This window comes from Sesamum indicum, linkage group LG2, assembly GCF_026168435.1.
Source record: "Sesamum indicum cultivar Baizhima isolate 11 linkage group LG2, ASM2616843v1, whole genome shotgun sequence".
Lineage (NCBI taxonomy): Eukaryota > Viridiplantae > Streptophyta > Magnoliopsida > Lamiales > Pedaliaceae > Sesamum > Sesamum indicum.
In genome coordinates, this window is record NC_142658.1 from 16,678,903 (window position 1) to 16,698,013 (window position 19,111).

The following is a 19,111-nucleotide window of genomic DNA, read 5'->3' on the forward strand; positions in this document are numbered from 1 at the left end:
TCTTGCTAAGCTGTTGAGCTCGCCTTTTGTACAACTTCTATTTGGAAAATACACTGCTTTCAACAGTGTGGTATTGTCATTGTCTGTTAAATAAAATTGCAACTTGCTACGAAACCTATTCCTGCAAAAGTAAAAGCTGGTTTAAGATTCCCTTGCTTTGGTTACTGGATCGTGATTTGGGTGCCTTCCCAAACTGAGAATGAAGAACTACACTTTCTTTCTTATAGGTGCAATGGTACAATAGGAACAGATTGGGAGCATTATCGCCCTAACTATCTTAATTTGAAGTTCTTTTTCTTTCCCCCCTGGGTTTTGGGGTAATCGGGAACAGACCAGAGGAAAGTAATGCAAGAATAGGTTAATGACTGAGGCTGTTTGTTCGTTCAAGATTATGCTAAACACGCCACTTCTTAATGCATTCATGATAACCACACAACTTTGAAATCTCCGTTTGTCCTTCTCCCGCAGGTATTAGTTCTTGGTCGTGAGAAGGAAGGAATACCAGTGGAGATAATCCACATGTTGGATACTTGCATCGAAATTCCACAGCTTGGAGTAGTTAGGTCTCTAAATGTTCATGTCAGTGGTGCCATTGCCCTCTGGGAGTATACTAGGCAACAAAGGTCACAATAAATTCTAAATGAAGCCCTGATGTTGGAGGAGGCCGTTCACATATGGTCGTGAAATATCAACATAAATGGTACTTTTACATCAATAGTTGCACGTTTGTTTGCCAGTGATCATACTTGAGCTTGCTCGTCCTGCTTGAAGCCTACTGAGGGAGTAAGAAAACAATGAGATACGAGACATTTTAGTGTTGCAACCAAACGTCACAATACTGTTGAGAATTAGGTGTCTCTCCATTTTCCCTCGTGTAGAAATGTCCCCAAGAATTGGGTTTCCTCTCGGAAAACACTAGAAATTCTAAAATGTCTGGCAGCCTGTGAAAACACAAGCATTTTTGGCTGGGTGCAACTCTATTCACAGGCCGCCTTGGCAGCCTGTGACATAAGTGTAACTCTATTTATTGATACCAAAAGTCACAAGAGTCAAGTGTTCACTCTTTTCATCATACTAAACTTGAATGGAAAATACAAATACTATCGGTAGCTTGAAATTTTGTTTTACTCAAAATGATTGTTTCCATAAGTTAGAGTTACTCAACATGTGATAATAACTAATCTATTATTTCTATATTCTATCTCCATCTCCATCAATATCTCCTTTTAAGTTTGAAAGTTTCTTACAATTATTTGTTTGACTAGAATATCCTTGCAATAGTTATGTTTAGTTTTCACAAGGGTTAACTGCATTTTCTATTTTGACTCCTCAAGTTCCACATCCCTGATTTTGGTCTCTAAAGTTTTCATTTTTTGATAAAATTGGTCCGTTGATTAGTTTGTCGTCCAAGTTACGGTTTCACATGAGGCAAATTTAGAGGGAAATTGACTCTTTTTTCCCACCTATATGATGCTAGTTGGTTCTATATAGGCCAAATTGCATATTACTTCCTGTATTTTAAGCAATGAGAGTATTCGTAAATATGCTAAACTTCAGGAGAGGTTTGTAATTTATCCTATTTTTTATTTTTATGATCGTTGGGTTGTTTTTTATTGCATAATAATTATAGAATTTAATCAATTCATCTCCATCCTTCGATATTAAATTATTAAAGATCTAAATTTAACCACTTCTGATATAAATTCTATTTGTAAATATAAAATTATTATTACAAAAACAAATAATAAAATTTAACCCAAATCCCCTTCGCACCGCCCAACCCAAAGGAGGGCTACGGTGACGTGGTCGTCGTCCCCTAACCTAGGTGGATGACTGCCATCCCTTAGAGGAAATTTTGGCGACTGCAATACACGGTAGTCGCCTAGGGATGATCCGGGCGACTGCAATACACGGTAGTCGCCTAGGGATGGTAATGCGATAGTCGATGTCGCCAATGAGTAAGCTTTGGGCAACAGATATCATCGTGTTGCCGTCGCCCAAATTATTTAATTCTATTTAAAGTTTTTAATAAATTAAAAAAATGATTATATTTTTAAAACAATTAAAACTGGATTTTAATTAAACATTGAATATTTATATAAAAAATAAAAAAAATTTAGAAAATTTTAAATTTAAATATTATTTATATTAAATAATACAATTTATTTAAATCATTTAAATTAAATAATAATTTAAATCAGTTAATAATATATAATTGTTATAATTGAATAAAATTTATATTCATATGTTTATATCTAAATTTGAGAATTGAATTTTAGTATGTTAATATTGTATGCTTTTTAATTTAATTTTTCAATATATGTTACATTAGATATAAATTTTTCCATTTTTTAATTAATAAAGATTTATTTTAGTAAATTAATATTGTAATTGGGGAGAATCGAAAAAAAAAAACTAAAAACACCATAAAAATGGAAAAACGAAAGGGGCTCATTATACTTACAAAAAAGGCATAATTGTCCATTTAAGTGCAGTAAAAGAATAAGGTTAATTCATACTCAAAATGCCTGATACACACTTTCCGTTAATTTCTACAAAAGGGGTTTCATGCAGAATTTTATAACGACCAAATGGCCACTTTCACATTTATTTAGATTTTTTAATGATTTTTTCTTGATTTTGATACATTTTGCTAAAAATATTGAGTTTTTCTTAGACTTATACTCTTCGTTACGAAGATTTTATAAGATTATCGTATTGATCATTAAATATTATCTCTCACGAATTATCCTATTTTTTTATTTAGACGTTGTTTATTTTGAGTATTGTATTGATGAGCTGATAAGATAAATCTGTATATATATTAATGATAAAAAAATTTGAGACTAATTACAAGGTATTTATTTACTTGGGTGTAATATTTTTTATGGCCAAATCATTATCCATTGTTTACTTTGGCTGATTAACAACTTGTTTATTGCAAATTACTCAAGCATTAGGTGTTGTAATCTTTTCCTCCATAATTTTGAAAATCTACACCTCAGTTTTATTCCCAAATCCTTGGAACTTTAAAATCTCTATAGCAGCCACAAATCTTCCAAAAATGCATTTGGGTTTCCTTCTTTTGTTGATTTCTCATAGGATTAGGCTCGGGCATGCCTAACTGGATGTGCAAAGCTGTCAAGTGGTTAATTATAACTTCTTTCTTTTTCGTTCCATCAACCTTATAAACTAAATCTGCAATATATTACTTAATTAAGAGTTTTATAATATCAGAATATAGTCAATCACTATTTGAAATTATATCAAAATACACTCCTATCACATTTCAATCTAGAATTTGCAATGAACCATTCGTTCCGTTGACTCCAAAATTTATGAAAATCCAAGTCATTTGGGCCACAAAAAAAATAAAAAAAAATAAAAAAATTGAAGATAGGTGTAGCTAGAAAATGTCTGGGTTCAACTCGCAGTTATGTGTTGGGTGTAGCGTAGACATTATTTTGATGTAATTCATTCCTTTCCTATATGCATTGTTTTTTCAATGGTATCTGGCATTTTGTGTTTTGGCTTTGTATTTCCATGGGAATGTTTCTTACGAGTTGACAAGACATATAAATGGATCAGCCTTTCTAGATTTCATTCTTGTTGGTGAATCATAGTGAGATGTATTTTAAATGGATCATTTTGTCTATTTAATGTGTTTCATTTCCAACTATGTATTAGAAAACATTCCCAAATGATTGAGACTTTAATCCCCTCGTCGACCAAGTCCTTTGCTTTCATCGTCCTCCATAAGTAACTAACGAACTAGCAACATATAAATACATTATGTACATGGTCATATAGTTTAAGGTTCATATGTACAATTCGATCATTAATCAAAACTGAACAATACATTTTAGAGTCAAATAAAAGCATACACCATCAAACAAGAAAACACAGAAATGACCAGCCATCTTATAGTCTAACTCATGTAATGTCAAAGCAACAAATAAAACATCATGACTGTCCAAGGCAGTAACTATACATTGACTCAGCAATTCCATCCCTCCACGAGTTCCACACTAGGTTTGTCTCCACAGTGCCAAAGCATTCAGTGTTTTTATCGCCACCGACAGTCATAGACTCATTGAACGTTGTTTCTATCAGATCAACAGACGTTCCGTGATGTATGAAATTGTGTAAAAGACAACAAGCAATAATTATGCAATTCTGGTCATCGACAGAATAGAATGATGGGGATCTCAAGATCGGCAATGAGCTTCAATTAATCAAATGTATGTTCAATCACATACGAGCATATACCTGCTTCATATTGAAAAACTACTCGTGATTTTGTGTCGTGTTATTTCCTGACTCTCATTCTTTCAAATGATAATGAACCCCTCTGTATGGTGATAATAACCCTTCATCGTTGTTTTATCCACTATCAACCAAATAGTAATTGCCTAAAAACACATTTAATATTATTGTCAAGGTTAGTACTCTTCAGATTGTGTCACTTTAAACTGTTACAATGGGTTAAGAGATTAGTAGCTCTAGGTATATTAAGGCCAGTTGGAAGGGTAATTGCATAGCTCTAAATACAGAACTCTACCATCAGCGACATTTTCTTGTCGTCCAGCTAGCACATATATGAAGCACATCTCTCTCTCACACACACCAAGAAAATTCACAGAAATTGATCCTTTACGTGTTCTGTATCTGGCTTTTTCTTCCACACGAACACGTAGATCAATGTACGTTCCGTCCAAAGCTCCCAAACAGCCCTTAACAACTTTTTAACGAAATTGGAATTACAACTCAGCACCAAGTAACTGTTTGTACACAAACCAAAAAAGTGAAAATAAATTACCTCAAACCATTTCCATCTTGCACAGGGGTTGTCCAATTGCAATGGAATAGGCTTTCCAACAATAACGGATGGAGTCTCAAAACAACGTTAAACACACGATGAAAGTGCATATTTACAGTTCATCCGAAGCGTATGAAGTTGTATTTGACAGTACGATTTTTCTTATGATGAGCTAAAATATTTAAAAATATAGCTACTTGTGAACATACTGAAATGTATTTAGAGTCCGGAATCCTCCTTGGTTTTGCAATATAAGACACAACCTTCGAAATGCATTTCTACTCATTCTTAAGTTATCAATGCAAGCCGCATCACTAAATTTAGCAAGCCTCCTCATAAGATGGACTTGGGTGGGTACTCCGTTTTGTAGGCTATATCTTAAGGTTCTTCTTGCATGGATACATTCTAATTTCAACCTTCGAAAATGATATAACTGATAAAACAACATTAATTTCTGGAATGTATCAGCCAAAATATCTTGAACGGCAACATAAACCTCTAATTTCTCTTCGAATCGCATCCTAACACAAACAATGTATTTTCAAAAATAAGAAAGCCGCCAGTTATGAATGTAGTATTTTACATAAATACGCATAATGAAATGCATAATGCCCGAAAATAAAAAAATAAATATTTATAACAAACACAATAATCTAAAAAATAAAACAACATAAGGCAGCCAAAAAAAACACATTCTTCAACAACAAATTAAAAATTTTGGTCAACAAACTATAAACATGTAAACCTACTTTCAACAACCGCGGATAAACCTATTTCTCAAAATATACTATTTTGCTTATACAAACTAATACAGACAAGTAAACGAGGCCTTAGAGAACTATTAAGGTGCACGTGCATCATGCGAAAATAACTAACATCTATCCTTTTTATTAATTGTTAAAAGATAGCTATAGAAATTATAAACATAATATAAACTTTGAATTGTAATGAAGATATAATTAGTAATAATTTTTTGTTCAAGTTAGTATAGTAATTATTGAAAGAATCGGTATGGCCTCATGCTTGGCTTTCTGATCATCTATTCTAATAATTATGATATTGTGTAAAATAATTGCAATTTATTAAGATTTTGTAATGAAATATCCTTAATGAATATATAGTATAACTTTAATATATGTGGATTTGTTGATTCTATTTCTCAATTTCTTTCTTTTGTATTAGTGTTTGTTTTCGCATTCCTAAGTTAATTATTTTAATGCAATTATTGAGAAATATAGTTCTAATCTTTTAAAATATCTAATCGATTATGCTATCAGCAAAGGCATAACTAATCATGCATTTGAATAATTGAATCCCAAATAGAAATTATCTTACTAATATACTCGAAATTGCAATAAGTGTTTTTTTAGTTCAACTATTCTTGAGAAAGTACACTAGAATTTTTTCACTTTTACTTTATTTTTCGTTTTTTAATTTTTATTTGAGATCTTTTTTTTGTTTAAAATATCTATAATAACTTAAATAAGGCGTAGTTATATGAAGATCCCAGAGAGATCGACATTATCAAAAAATATTATTGTGAAATTAAGACTGTATTTAAAATAAAATTAAGTCAACCATCTAAACTTGTCGTAGTCGATGCCACGCTATATATTACCCAAATTTCAGTCTTATTGTTTGTCGAATGCCGAACGCAGTGTACAAAAATCTGCCATCCCAATGACTGCTCCCACCCCTTCTAGACTCTACTCCTATTGTCTATCATGAGATGATAGTAATCTCTTGTGTTCTCCTAGTCGTGTCTAGTTCTGTTAAGTTTGTGACCACAGCTATCGACTAAATAGAAAGGTGTTTCCTATGTTGATTTAAGGAGTAACACAAATAAAAATTGTTACACATATACTTGGTTTCGGATGGGAATCAATATATAATTCCATGTCCTAGACTAAGATGGGAAGATGACTGATGAAAGGACCGTATTCGTATACACTCGAGAACCAACAGGTTCACACCATCTTCACATGTTCTCTGATGTCGTGAACTGTTGCTACACAGCCACCCATAGTAACGGGTACTATTGGATTAAACATTAATCAAGAGTGATTAATTAAATGTGACCTAACTAATCTAGTACAATATATTTGTCTATTAAATAATATACTAACACGAACCCAAGACCAATTGAAGGTGGACTTATAGAGTCACACGCAAATTACTATAAATATAATAGAACTATTTAATGAATTAATTATGGAGGAAATAAATAAATTTAAAATGTTCGAATTAATTCTAGAGTGTTAAATAATGTGACCATTTAATGAAGAGCCCATGCGATGCAAAGTCCAAATATTAACTAATAAGAGTAATTAAATTTCGTGTCGTGTCAAATTAATTTAATATGATTAATTTAGACATATTAATTAATTAAATTGGATTTAATAAGATTAAATAAATCAGGATTGAGCCTTTAAAATAATATGATTATTAAAAGGCCGATTACTAAATGCACAAATACTTGCCTCGAAGTTTTGTGTACTGAAACATGCTAAACTACAATCCTAATTGCTGGCTATCATAAGAGTACAAAGAACAATATCTCTGAACCAGACCAACCGTGCAGCCGAACATATCTGACAGATTCTCATTTATCTACAAGTGAAGCCGCTGAAGTCCAACTCCATGTGAATTGCAGAACAAAAGGTTCGGAGTATTTGCATTTTGAATTTTGTTGGTGCGTAAGTTTTAACAAGCAGACTACATTTCCTTCAGTTTCAAGCCTGTAAGAATCGGGAAAGGAAAGGTAGACATGAATTGCAGCTGTCAAGTAAAGTTACTATGGGTTGCAGAAGTGAATGAAGTTGAGAAATACTTGCCTGAGCCATGTGGGGTGTGTGTCTGGAAGTGCTGGCAGCTTCCAAACTTCTGAAAGGTTTAGTTGGGGGGATAGTTCTCAATGAAGGAGCACTTCTTGGATCAAAAGAAGTTCCTTTTGATTCGTCGATTGCTAGCTTCAAGATCTCCACAACTTGACTCATGCTTGGCCTATCTTTTGCATTTTTGTTCAAGCAGCTATCTGCCAGTTTTGCAATTCTTCGAGCAGCGTCTAGTGAGTATTGGTTTTGGAGACGTGGATCGATGATCATGGTAAATTTCTTGCTATCAGCTGGGAACTGTCTCACCCATTCTAGTAGCTTTCGCTCTGCCGCTGGGAGGTTTCTCTCCAATGTCCGCCTTCCTGTAAGAATCTCATAAACGACAACTCCAAAGCTCCAGATATCACTCTTCACTGTCAAATGGCCGGTCTCGACATATTCCGGGGCAGCATATCCACGTGTCCCTACAGGCTAATATGAGAAAAGAAGTTCAAAATATCAGAAAAAAGTGTGTTCTGGTAAAGACACCAGTTAAGGTCTAGGACGTGATTCTGCAATTAACGCTCCAACAGTGTTACTCATACTGCATATAAGAAGCAATCAGATTAAGACTTTATACAAGGTAAAATGACATCAAACTTTATATCCTATTGTAATTTGGCATTCTCCAGATTCTTGCTAAGATAGTACTTTTGCATGTCCAACAGACTACGGCACAAGTGCTTCAGAATGAAATTAAAATTGGACCAACCTTGAGTAAGTGAAGTATTTTTTTAGTCTCAATTTATCATTCAACATAATAAAGAATTCCAGCTTACCGCTGTAGAGACATGAGTTCGTTCACCAGTAGGACCTTCCCTTGCAAGCCCAAAGTCAGAAAGCTTGGGATTGAAATCCTTGTCTAGTAGCACATTTGAGGATTTGAAATCTCGATATATCACCTTTCAATATAAAATAAGAAAATATGAGAGAATCTGATAATGGATTCTTTCCGGAAATAGTATATACGGAATTTTTAGCTTGTTTATGAGTATCAAATAGTTCTGCTGCATCTACAATGAGAATCAGAGGCAAGGTTTCTGCCGCCTGGCTCCTTATTACTGCCCCAGGAAGGAATTTTGTCTAGGACTTTTAGATCATCTTGTTTTGGGATATCTGACTCCCACAGGGAGACTATGAAAGAAAATCTACAGATATGTGATTTATGATTCATGTACTGCGCTAGCATCTTGTATAAACACTGGAAAATTGTTATACCGAGAGAGATTGAGAGAACAGTGTATATGGTTGACTTTGCTCGACAGGGAACTCCCAAATAAATCTCAGTTGATGATCCATCACTTCAGTAGGATTTAAAGATGATAAATTTAGGTTTTATAGGTCATATACTAGTTTGGCTATATTGGTTTTTCACGGACGCAGATCCTGTCTAGCCAATGAAAACCTCAAACATGCAGAGTTCGTTGAACTCTGAAACTCAGTTGTAGGCAGCAGTTCTGACTGATCAACTAACTTCACTAGAGAACAAAAAAAAAAGAGAAAATTGTACCTGGACTTCCAAACCTTCGTGCAGATAAGCCATTCCTTGAGCGGCCCCAAGGATAATGTTTAATCTGGTAATCCAAGGTACTGTTGGCTTAGCCCTGTTGAAAAGATGATCCTCCAAACTTTTATTAGGCATGTACTCATAAACCAACAGCCGTTGGATGCCTCTTTCTCCATCCACAGAACAGTATCCTAAAAGCTTTACAAGATTGGGGTGATCTAGCACTCCAAGAAACTGGACTTCAGCAACCCATTGCTTGTGGCCCTACATGATTAACGAACAGTTAAAGGTGAATTATAAGAAGGGAGAAACCATAGCGGTTTATGAACTGATATACAGACTATTAAATGCTAAATTCTTGAAATCAGAACTAGGCAATGTGTTATGTATTACTATTTGCAGCAGTGATATGGGTGGTTTGAGGGATCCAGGTCTCAGCCACCTCCACAGCGGTAGCTCATGCTCAAAACTCCTCCAACACGAGTCTTGTTTCAAGCAATAGGTATTGATCTCATTCATCCCAAGCCTAATGAATGAGCTATAAAGGGGTCAATCAAGCAGTTCTAGTTGGATCTTGTTCCCCTACACCCATATAGTCTACTTGTAATTAGACAGGCCAGTTGGAGATGAGCAGTATGAGGATAAGCCCTTTAATGCTTTTACATTATGTAAATAGTGTAGTAACCCTTCAAGTATGAATACAATATTCAGTAGTTCCTGACGGTTCACTAGTTCAGAAAAGAAAATGCTGTATCTCTGATATCAGAAAAAAACAGCTCCATCTTTGTGCATGATCCTTTTAGGATGAGCAATTTCTAGTAAACATTCTTTCAGCCGCCACTATAGATTTGGCTTAAGTATCTACTTCTCTTCAGAGAATTGACTGCTTCCACCACAATCACATTGTAGGTTAGGCAGTTAACAAACTCTTACAAGATCACGAATTCGGCAAGCAATAAGCAAAAAGATGATGATTCTGCAACAGTTATTTTCTGAATCATCACTTCTTTCTAATTGCTCTGCTGATTATGGCTATCTCAAGAATATGCACTATATATCATTGATATCCCATTTTCATTGTAATATATAACTCAGAGATTATCTAAGCCAATATCCAGATACCCTTTTGCTCTTATCATTCAAACTTCTACAGCATTTCAAGCTAGTGTTACATTCAGCAGCACACTGAGGAGAAAATAGATCCATCCAAACACACACACACACAAATAATGTAACAAGCATCCGGGAATTATTGATCTAAAAGAATAAATAAAAGGGCTTGAAGCTAGTATCTAACACATACCTGCAATCCATGTGCGTTGAGTTTCTTAATGGCAACAATGGTGGGATGACCCTTCCCATCTGCAGGTTTAATTGAGCCTTTATAAACACTCCCAAAACCACCTTCCCCGATCTTGAGCAACCTGTTGAAATTGTTGGTTGCTTCTTGGAGCTCCGACAGAGAAAACACCTTCAAATTTTGCTCTTTTTCCTTGTACATTTCCGGTATGCTTCGAGGGGATGACATAGAACCAGTGGATTTAGCTGCACGATTGCGCTGTGAATCATCTGCTTTACTTCTCTCACTCAATTCAGGCGCTGATTTCGCAGCCCCGCACTTGGACTTGGACTTGGACTTGTCCTTGTCCTTGTCTTTGAATATGTAAAAACACTTCATCATTTTCAAGAATAATTTCTCCAGGCTAGAACTTTTTCACCTTTACAACACAACCAGCAGCGAAAACCCAATCAACAAAAGAGTCCCAGAAAACAAAAAATCAAACAGGGATGACGCAGAAGCAGTGATGAAACGCCAACAAAGACTTCCGGAACAGCAAATTCAAGATTCACGTCTATGACTTGTGTTCAAACACTTGATCATTGGCAAGGAAACTGCATCATTTCTTTTGTCGTTTTTCTCACAGATCAGCGGTGTTGCATTAGGCAGGAAAAAAAGCCAACTCAAGAAGGGCTGAAAACCCCACAAAAAGCAAAAACTATGTCCAAATAAAGGCAAAATCTCGAGGGAAAGAAGGGTATATTATATAGATAGAATGATGGCAGGGCAGACGAGATGGGGTGCTGGGATTGACTGCAGGCAGAGCAAAACTCAAGTGGGAATGGAGGAAAGCAATCAAGAATCAAGCTGGCATGGAAAATCACAAAAGAAACAGACGTGAAAGCCAAGGAAAATTAGAATGCGTGTGGGACTGTGTGTTTACGTCTGAGATATGGAAATTGGGCAGACGAGTACGCACACAGGAGACAGAACGATGGACATATCCCGTCGCCACATTTTTGTTATCACACCATTTTTATATATGTTTATCTTAAACATAAAAAAAATGTATAATTAAATTAAATTATAATTTCAAAATAATACATATATATATATCTCAATTATACATAAATATATCATGAAGTATACTAAACTCAATGTATTTTATTTTTATTATATTATTTGGCTCCAAATCCACATGATATTTTTACAGGGCTTAATGCAAATTATCCCTTATAATATTATAAATGAGCAAATTAATCCCCTTGAAATTTAACTCCTACCCTTCTCTACCCTATATTTTTCAAAATGAAGCAATTTAACTCTTATAACAGGAAGGTAGGTTGCTTTATTCTAAAAAGCACAGGGAGTTAAATTGTTATCTTTTTATCATATGGAATTAATTTGCTCATTTGCAATATTACAAAAAAATTTCTTGTATTTTTTCATATTTCTACATCACCGCCTTATATTCTCAAATAATTAGGTGTTTGTGAAAAAACAATATTTCAAAAATGAAATTTAATGTTGGAAGTTCAATAAAAATCGAGGAGAATAAATCTGGGACAAATGTACGATATAATATATTAATTTGTTACCGAACTCATAATTCAATTGTTCAGGCAACTTTTTTCAGATAATAACAATGGTTGAGCTTTAATTTACATGAAATAAAATATTTTTATTTAACGTACATTTCTTCATAAATGTTGGGAAAAAAATATAATTTCATATTATTAATTTAATATAATGTTTGTGTAAGTAATGTCAACGCTTTTTGTGGTTGTACGTGTAATTTTCTGAAAAACATTAATGATCTGTGTAGATAAATCATATATCAAGAGGTGTAGATGTGAGGATTCTGAATATTAGTTATAATTTAAATTAAGGTAAATTACAAGGGATTTCCTTGAATTTTACCTTTATTACAAATACCTCTTTATTATTTAAAAAATTATAAATATCCCCCTGAAATTATAAACATCCTAACAAACACCCCGGAATGAGCTGTCACAATTGGGTATTTGTTAGGATTTTTGTAACTTTAAGGGTGTATTTATAATTTTTTAAGCAATAAGAAAGTATTTATAATTATAAAAAATTTAGGGGAGCCTGTCTTAATTTACCTTTATAAGTAATTGCGTAAATTATATTTTGTAATCTGAACTATGTCTATTTTTACACTTTGTCATCAAAACTTTTTTTTTTTGTATCAACTCACTATCTCAACTTTGCAAAAAAACAACTTTGCACTTCACCATATATGACCCTTTTTTTGTTGGTCTTTCTACCGGAAGAACATTGCATGTTGCACATATGTGAAAAATATCACATTACAAAACCAAATTATCACATGACACTGCATATGATGTTTTTTCGATAAAAATCTTGATTGAAAAATATTTATAAATGGCTAAGTGCAAAAATTCGTAAAGTTGAGATGGTAAGTAGACACACATACAAAAAAAAAAAAAAAAAAAAAAGGATTTAGATGTCAAAGTATAGAATAATCATAGTTTGAACATCAAAATATAATTAACCTAATTAATTGAAAAAAAAATACAAACAATTCCCGGTGATATTGCAAATAAGCAAATCATCCTACTCTAAAAAAAATAGCAATTTGCCCCCTGTATTTTCTAAAATGCAGCAATTTACCCTTTGTATTTTTTAAAAATGAAGCAATTTACCTCTCTAAACAAGGACGTAAATTGCTTCATTTTAACAAAAATATAAGAAGGATAAAATTTAATTTTTTTATAAAAAAATAATTTATTCATTTACAATATTATAAATATATAAATTGTATTAAATCCCTAATTAATTTACGAAGCGCAGGGAGGCTAAGTTGGTGCATAGACCATGTGAGAGGGATGAGGGTGTGGAATTAATGAAGAGCGTACTAACACTAAAAAATTGCGTATGAAAAGGAAAGAAGTGAAGAGTAAATTCAAAGATAAAGATGCCTAACTGCCAAGACGTACAACACAGACGACCAAGACTCTTCACACCATATTTTCTTGGTCAATTCCTAGGATTTAAGTTAAACGTTTCGGGACTCAGCTTTTACGCCCATTTAATTTATTTTATTCGTTATTGTAGTACGTTATTTTTGTACGTATATAATAATAAATTTTTATATTATAAATATATATTATATTTAAAAAAAAAGAGAAAAAGAGAAAAGAAATTAACTTATTAAAACTTAAGAAGTTGATTAAGTTAGTTATCTTAATTTTTCCTAGATCAGAAAATTTAGTAGGGCAGTGTTATTAATTATCATTCGCAAGTATAAACCACCTTTCTTTTTTTATTAGTACTACTTGGAGGTAGTTTTGCTGTACCAGAGACACAAAATTTGGTATTCTCTAATTATATGCAAGTAGAAATTTATACTGTATATAATTGAAAAAGGGTGAATCGATGTCTTTGGTATGTCAATTTTAATATTTAATTTATTTATTAATCCACCCGCGCATCTAACTTCCCACTCCCCATTATCTTTCAATAGTTATTCCTTTTTCTCTGATTTTCATTTATTTTTTTGGTCACTATTTTTTGTAAATTTAATATTAACTTATTATTTTATATACAAGTCGTTGTGGCAGACTATTCCTGCTTGCATATATTAAATAATCTCTTACGCTTTAAAATATATTATAAATAAAAGTAAAATATATAAACCAGTACATTATATTAATAACAAGAAAAAATGATTTATCAATTAACGTAAATTTTAAAAAGTTGAATAAGTTAGTTATTTATATAACGGGCATTTTTTATTTCACAAAAATTGGTGCATTGGTGTCATTAACTTTTCTATGAGTGTGGGGTTTTTCTTTTTATATTACTAGCTTTTATGGCATGTTGTTCCTACGTACATATAATAAATAATATTTCATGTTTTAAAACATATTAAAAATAAGAATATAATATATATATATATATATAGCAATACATTACATTGATAAAAAGAAAGAAAAGGAAAAATTATCAATTAATTTAAATTTGAAAAAGTTGAGTAAATTAGTTATTTTATCATGAATGGTATTTTTGATATCACAAAAAGCTAGTGCAAAGGTAGTAAGTCAATTAAGAATAAAAATGGATTTCACAAAAAGCTGGTGTAACGGTAGTAAGTCAATAAGAATAAAAATAGATTTTTTTTTTCTAATTTTTTGTTAATATCAGCAAATTTATTGAATTTGGACTAACATAAAAATTTATTTGTTAGACAAAAGCAAACTTTAGAAGTGTCAGATGTAATTTTTCAAATTATAGAAAATTTAATGTAATTATATCAAATCTAGAAGAATAAAAGTATAACTAATTCTAAAATAAAAAGTATTTATATATTTTAATCTAATATGGAGAACATAAACATAATATACTTGAGATTATTATTAAGTTTTCCCAGTGCAAAAGTATTCTCCGTACAACCTTTTGTTTGTGTGTTGAATTTCTGGACGCTCACGTGTCACAATCTCACGCGGCTCTCTCTCTCTCTCTCTTACATAATCTAACGCTCTATTTATTTTTCATCAATTGAGGCCCAGACACTTCAGTCAGCGCTAAGGTCAGCCATCTCGCGTGGGGCCCAACTGCCATCAGCTTTGGAATTATCTGAATTTTCATGATGTAAAATGTGAAAATAAAAAATCGAATCAACAAAAAACTGTCTGTTGGCGATGAACATCTGAGTTCTTTCACATATAAAAAACTGCCTGTTTCTATTATATTTGGGGCTGCTTAGTGCATCTTGCGAAATTCAACTGGTGGAGGGGTTGGTTGATCCGTGCAATTTAGACTATGCTTTTGAAGCACCCCATAGTCTCAGAACAGATTTTTATTGAGAGCATTATTTCTGTTAATTGATACGCTAAGATTCTAACCAAATTCAAATTAAAAAAAAGTTCAAAAAATTATCATGTATTCAGACTCTATCTAGTTCAATAGATTCATGGGTCTCTAGACCCTATCAAACCTTGGTGTTTAGGTTTTAAACTTAATTTTTTTTATCTACTTTTGTTTTTGGCAAAATCATACATTAAATTATTTCTTATTTTATTTTATTTTTTTTTAATTTTATCTAATTTAGAATCATTGAGACCAATTCACAAATAACTCTTTTTCAATGGATTTTTTAAATATTATATATGATGTGTGCGATTTTAGCACGGTCCAAAGTTCTTGGATCTTGATGTCGATTTTGAGCTAATTGAGTGAAAGTTCTTCAGAAAGAGGACCTGTAAAATAAAAGGTTAGTACTCTGATACTTAAGTTAGTCCCGAATTAAGAATAAATAAGTATGAAAATGAATTATGATGAGAAATTATGATAAAACAAGAATTCCGTATGTAAGAGCACGAGATTAGAGTAGCAGAGTATCAGCAAGAGAAGTTTTTGAGTGTGGAAAGAGAGAGGTTGCCTGCCAAGAGGTACTTCCCATATTTATAGAGGAGGAGTTCCTCTACAATATGAGTCCTGCTAAAGGGGATCCTGATGTCTAGCAAGGAAGGCGTGACTCATAGATAAGGTTCCTCCTCATCCACAACATCGGCTTGGGAGGCTTTTCGTATGGCTTCTCCTCGGCAGTAATTTTTAACAGATATATGGCATCGTTCCTTACGACCAACGATGTCCGTTTTCTTGTGGCGGCTATTCCAGGACTGGATTCCAGTGGATGCACGCATGAAGCAGAAGGGCTTTAGTTTCCCATCTAAATGTCAATACTGCGAGACAAAGGAGACCATTCCGCATCTATTTGTTGAAGGTGCAGCAGTGCGGGATGTGTAGCAGCACTTTGCTAACATCTTTGGGCTTAGGCTTTGTGAAATAGGGGACCTTCTTCATATGGTGCACTTATGGCGTTACTCCATTCCGTTCCACTTGGATTTGCATATTTGCACTTTGTTACCATTCCTGATCCTATGGTTTACATGGACGCATCGGAATGCTGCAAAATATCGTGCGGTATAATTTACGGCCACAAGCATCATATTTGAGGTTCAACGTCATCTCCGCACACTGTATGCAACACAGATCTTGAAGAGCACACAGTGAAAGGATGACTTGCACCGGGCGTTGGCTATAGGCTTCTATTTCAAACCGATGGTGCCTTGGGCATCCAGAGTGGTGCATTGGAGTACCGGCTCTCCGGCTTGGTTCAAACTTAAATCGGACGGGTCCTCGCTTGGGAACCCTGGGTAGGCAGCAGCGGCGAGCATTATTCGAGATGTTGTTGGACAAATGCGATTTGCATACCAGTTTGCCTTGGGCATAGCCACCAGTGTGGTTTCAGAGCTTACTGCTTTCTGGAGTGATTTGGAGCTTGCCCTGATACATAGTTTAACACCCATAGTGGTTGAGGTGGACGCAACCGTAGTTTTCCAACTCTTACAGTCTCGAGCGTTTGGGATGTGGGAGGTGCAACATTTGATAATGCGCATTATGCAGCTCCAACAGGAATTAGGATTGGACGTTCGCCCTATTTTTCGGGAGGTTAATGGAGCGGCTGACCATCTTGCGAAGGACGCCACTTCTCAATAATTGACTCGGGTTTTTTATCAGGCAGACATTACGGGAGTAACACGAGGTATTGTCCAACTTGACAAATTGGGCACTCCTTACCTTCGCTGGTTATGAGCTTGTGTGACGCTTTGGGAGTGTCTCTGGTCGGGCATTGAGGGAGAGCTTGGCGGGGGGCACTAAGCAATAGGTCCAACCAACGCATAGAAGGGATGGGCAAGGCTACATGTCAAGATCTTTTTGTTTCCTAGGCTCAGATAGATCTTGTTTTTCGTATTACTCACTAATGTTGCAAATAAATTAGAAATTCTGAATGTAAAGGGAGTAAGTACTTTTTGTTTACTATTTTTTTATTGTACACACTATACTTTTTCCTGAGGTAATAAACAGGTAGGGGTCCGCCAACCCCTGCCTAGGCACAGGCGGCTTTTTGAAAAAAAAAAAAAAAACGCACCACGCACGTTCGATGGCCTCCCCTCCACACGCTTGGTAACTGCTATTCCGTTAAAACCCCTTCTTCAACAACCTCTCAAGTTCCTCCTCTTCTCTTACAAAAGGTTCCTTCTTCAAAGCACCAGGGCCTCCATTCCAACCTTCATTTTTTTTTTTTTCTGTAAGTATCTCTTATTCTTTTTCTTCAGAGTTTTCTTCGTCCTTGAAAAAATGTCTTCCTCTAGTGAATCTATTCATTTACTTTAAGTAGACCTTCCAGGGCGATGATCCATCGGAGGCCACCTCTAGTAGGCCAGACCTTATCCCGCCTCATTTTGGAAGGGGTTGAGTTGGAGACTAAGGTATGCCACTGTTGTTACTCATCGCTTGATAGATCAGAATACTGATGATGATGAGGAGGAGGGGTCTTCCCTAAGGAGGAGAGGGTGAGGTCTCCACCAAAGGAGGCTGAGACGCCTGAATCCTCTGTGGCGAGTGAACCTTCTGGGTCTTCTTTCAGGGGAGATCCTCCAGTGGAGGAGCAGGAGGAGGAGGAAAGGGTTCCCCAGTCGCCGTCGGACTGGGGACCTTCTATCATGCATACCTTCTCCATAAATCCACTCCTCTAGGAGTATCATGTCCTGCCTGAATTTATTGTATATACTTCTTCTCCTGTGAGTCATCCGTTCTTCCCTCCTCCTAATTATTTATGCTTTTTTGGCGCCCAATTGAGATCATGTCTTCGTTTCCCCATTCATTTTTTTTTATTCCGAAGCCGCCTACATCTTTTAAGTCCCTTTAAATTAGTTAGTTCGGAATTCTTTTAAGATTTTCTTTGTGGTCCTTCGCTTCCATGGTTACCCTGCAACTGCTCACGTGTTCGCTAAGTGTTATCGCCTTAAGAAGGCCGAAAAAGGGTTTTCTGCTTCGTCCCTTGTCCAGGAGTGTCTTTCTTGCAGCTTCTCTCCATATGTTATTTGTTATATATATTTTTATTTTAAAATTTTTATATGTTTAATTTCATATTCAATACTTTATGAATTTTATACTCAAAATTGGCCATATATTACGATTATTAATCAATATCATACATTTTATTTTATATAATAATTAATTATGATACTTTAATTCATACATTTAATCTTTATACGAAAACAATCTTAATTAATAATTTAGTAAATTCTAATATTTTTCTAAAATAATTATTTAATATGACACATATAAATTTTTATATTATATTTTAATATCTATTTGAAATCTCTTATACCTTTTTAAAATGACAAGTTCTAACAATTAATTTATGATTCTTTATATCTATTTTGTGAGTTTTATATTTATACCAAGATACATAGTATGTATTATGCAATCTATTTTATTACCTTAAAATTTAATTTCTATGACTTAATCTAAAGATCAATAATAATAATAATAATAATAATGATGGTCGAACAATTTTAATTATTTTTATTATTATTTTATTATATATATAATGAGATCAATCACTATTTTAGTAGTTTGATTTAAGAAATTCATCTCTTAATTTTATTTTGTACATAATAAGATCAATAACTTTTAAAAAATAACTTATGTTTATTTTTTTTATTAATATTAATAACTATATAAAATTATATGCAAGTATTTTGATAATTTAATATATATATTATGTTTTTACT

General features: G+C 33.7%; 2 protein-coding genes across 4 annotated transcripts in view; one reads left to right on the top strand and one right to left on the bottom strand.

Annotated features, from left to right (window-relative positions):
* The window catches only part of LOC105155957 (tRNA/rRNA methyltransferase (SpoU) family protein), a 44,008-nt gene extending 42,891 nt beyond the window's left edge, over positions 1–1,117 (top strand). For both annotated transcript variants that reach the window (XM_011071948.3, XM_020691754.1), the window contains one exon: positions 469–1,117. In XM_011071948.3, coding sequence (XP_011070250.1) covers positions 469–633 — 165 coding nt within the window. In that variant the 3' untranslated portion in view covers positions 634–1,117. The remainder of the gene's footprint in view (positions 1–468) is intronic.
* Positions 1,118–7,239: 6,122 nt separating this feature from the next.
* LOC105155958 (Protein kinase superfamily protein) lies at positions 7,240–11,493 on the bottom strand. 2 transcript variants are annotated; one of them, XM_011071950.3, is made up of 5 exons: positions 10,503–11,491; positions 9,203–9,463; positions 8,472–8,594; positions 7,654–8,124; positions 7,240–7,557 (listed from the first exon to the last, which is right to left on the bottom strand). In XM_011071950.3, the coding sequence occupies exons 1-5, from the start codon at positions 10,878–10,880 to the stop codon at positions 7,552–7,554; spliced, it is 1,239 nt and encodes a 412-aa protein (XP_011070252.1). In that variant the 5' UTR covers positions 10,881–11,491; the 3' UTR covers positions 7,240–7,551. The 2 variants fall into 2 exon arrangements, with proteins under 2 accessions (XP_011070252.1, XP_011070251.1); XM_011071949.3 differs by having other exon boundaries at positions 7,240–8,124; positions 10,503–11,493.
* Positions 11,494–19,111: the final 7,618 nt, after the last annotated feature.

Coding starts and splice junctions, on each gene's coding strand:
- LOC105155958 (XM_011071949.3), bottom strand. CDS start 10,880: ATGATGAAGTGTTTTTACATATTCAAAGACAAGGACAAGGACAAGTCC. Junction 9,464..10,502: donor TCAACGCACATGGATTGCAG/GTATGTGTTAGA, acceptor TTAATCATGTAG/GGCCACAAGCAATGGGTTGC. Junction 8,125..8,471: donor GAACTCATGTCTCTACAGCG/GTAAGCTGGAAT, acceptor TTCTCATATTAG/CCTGTAGGGACACGTGGATA.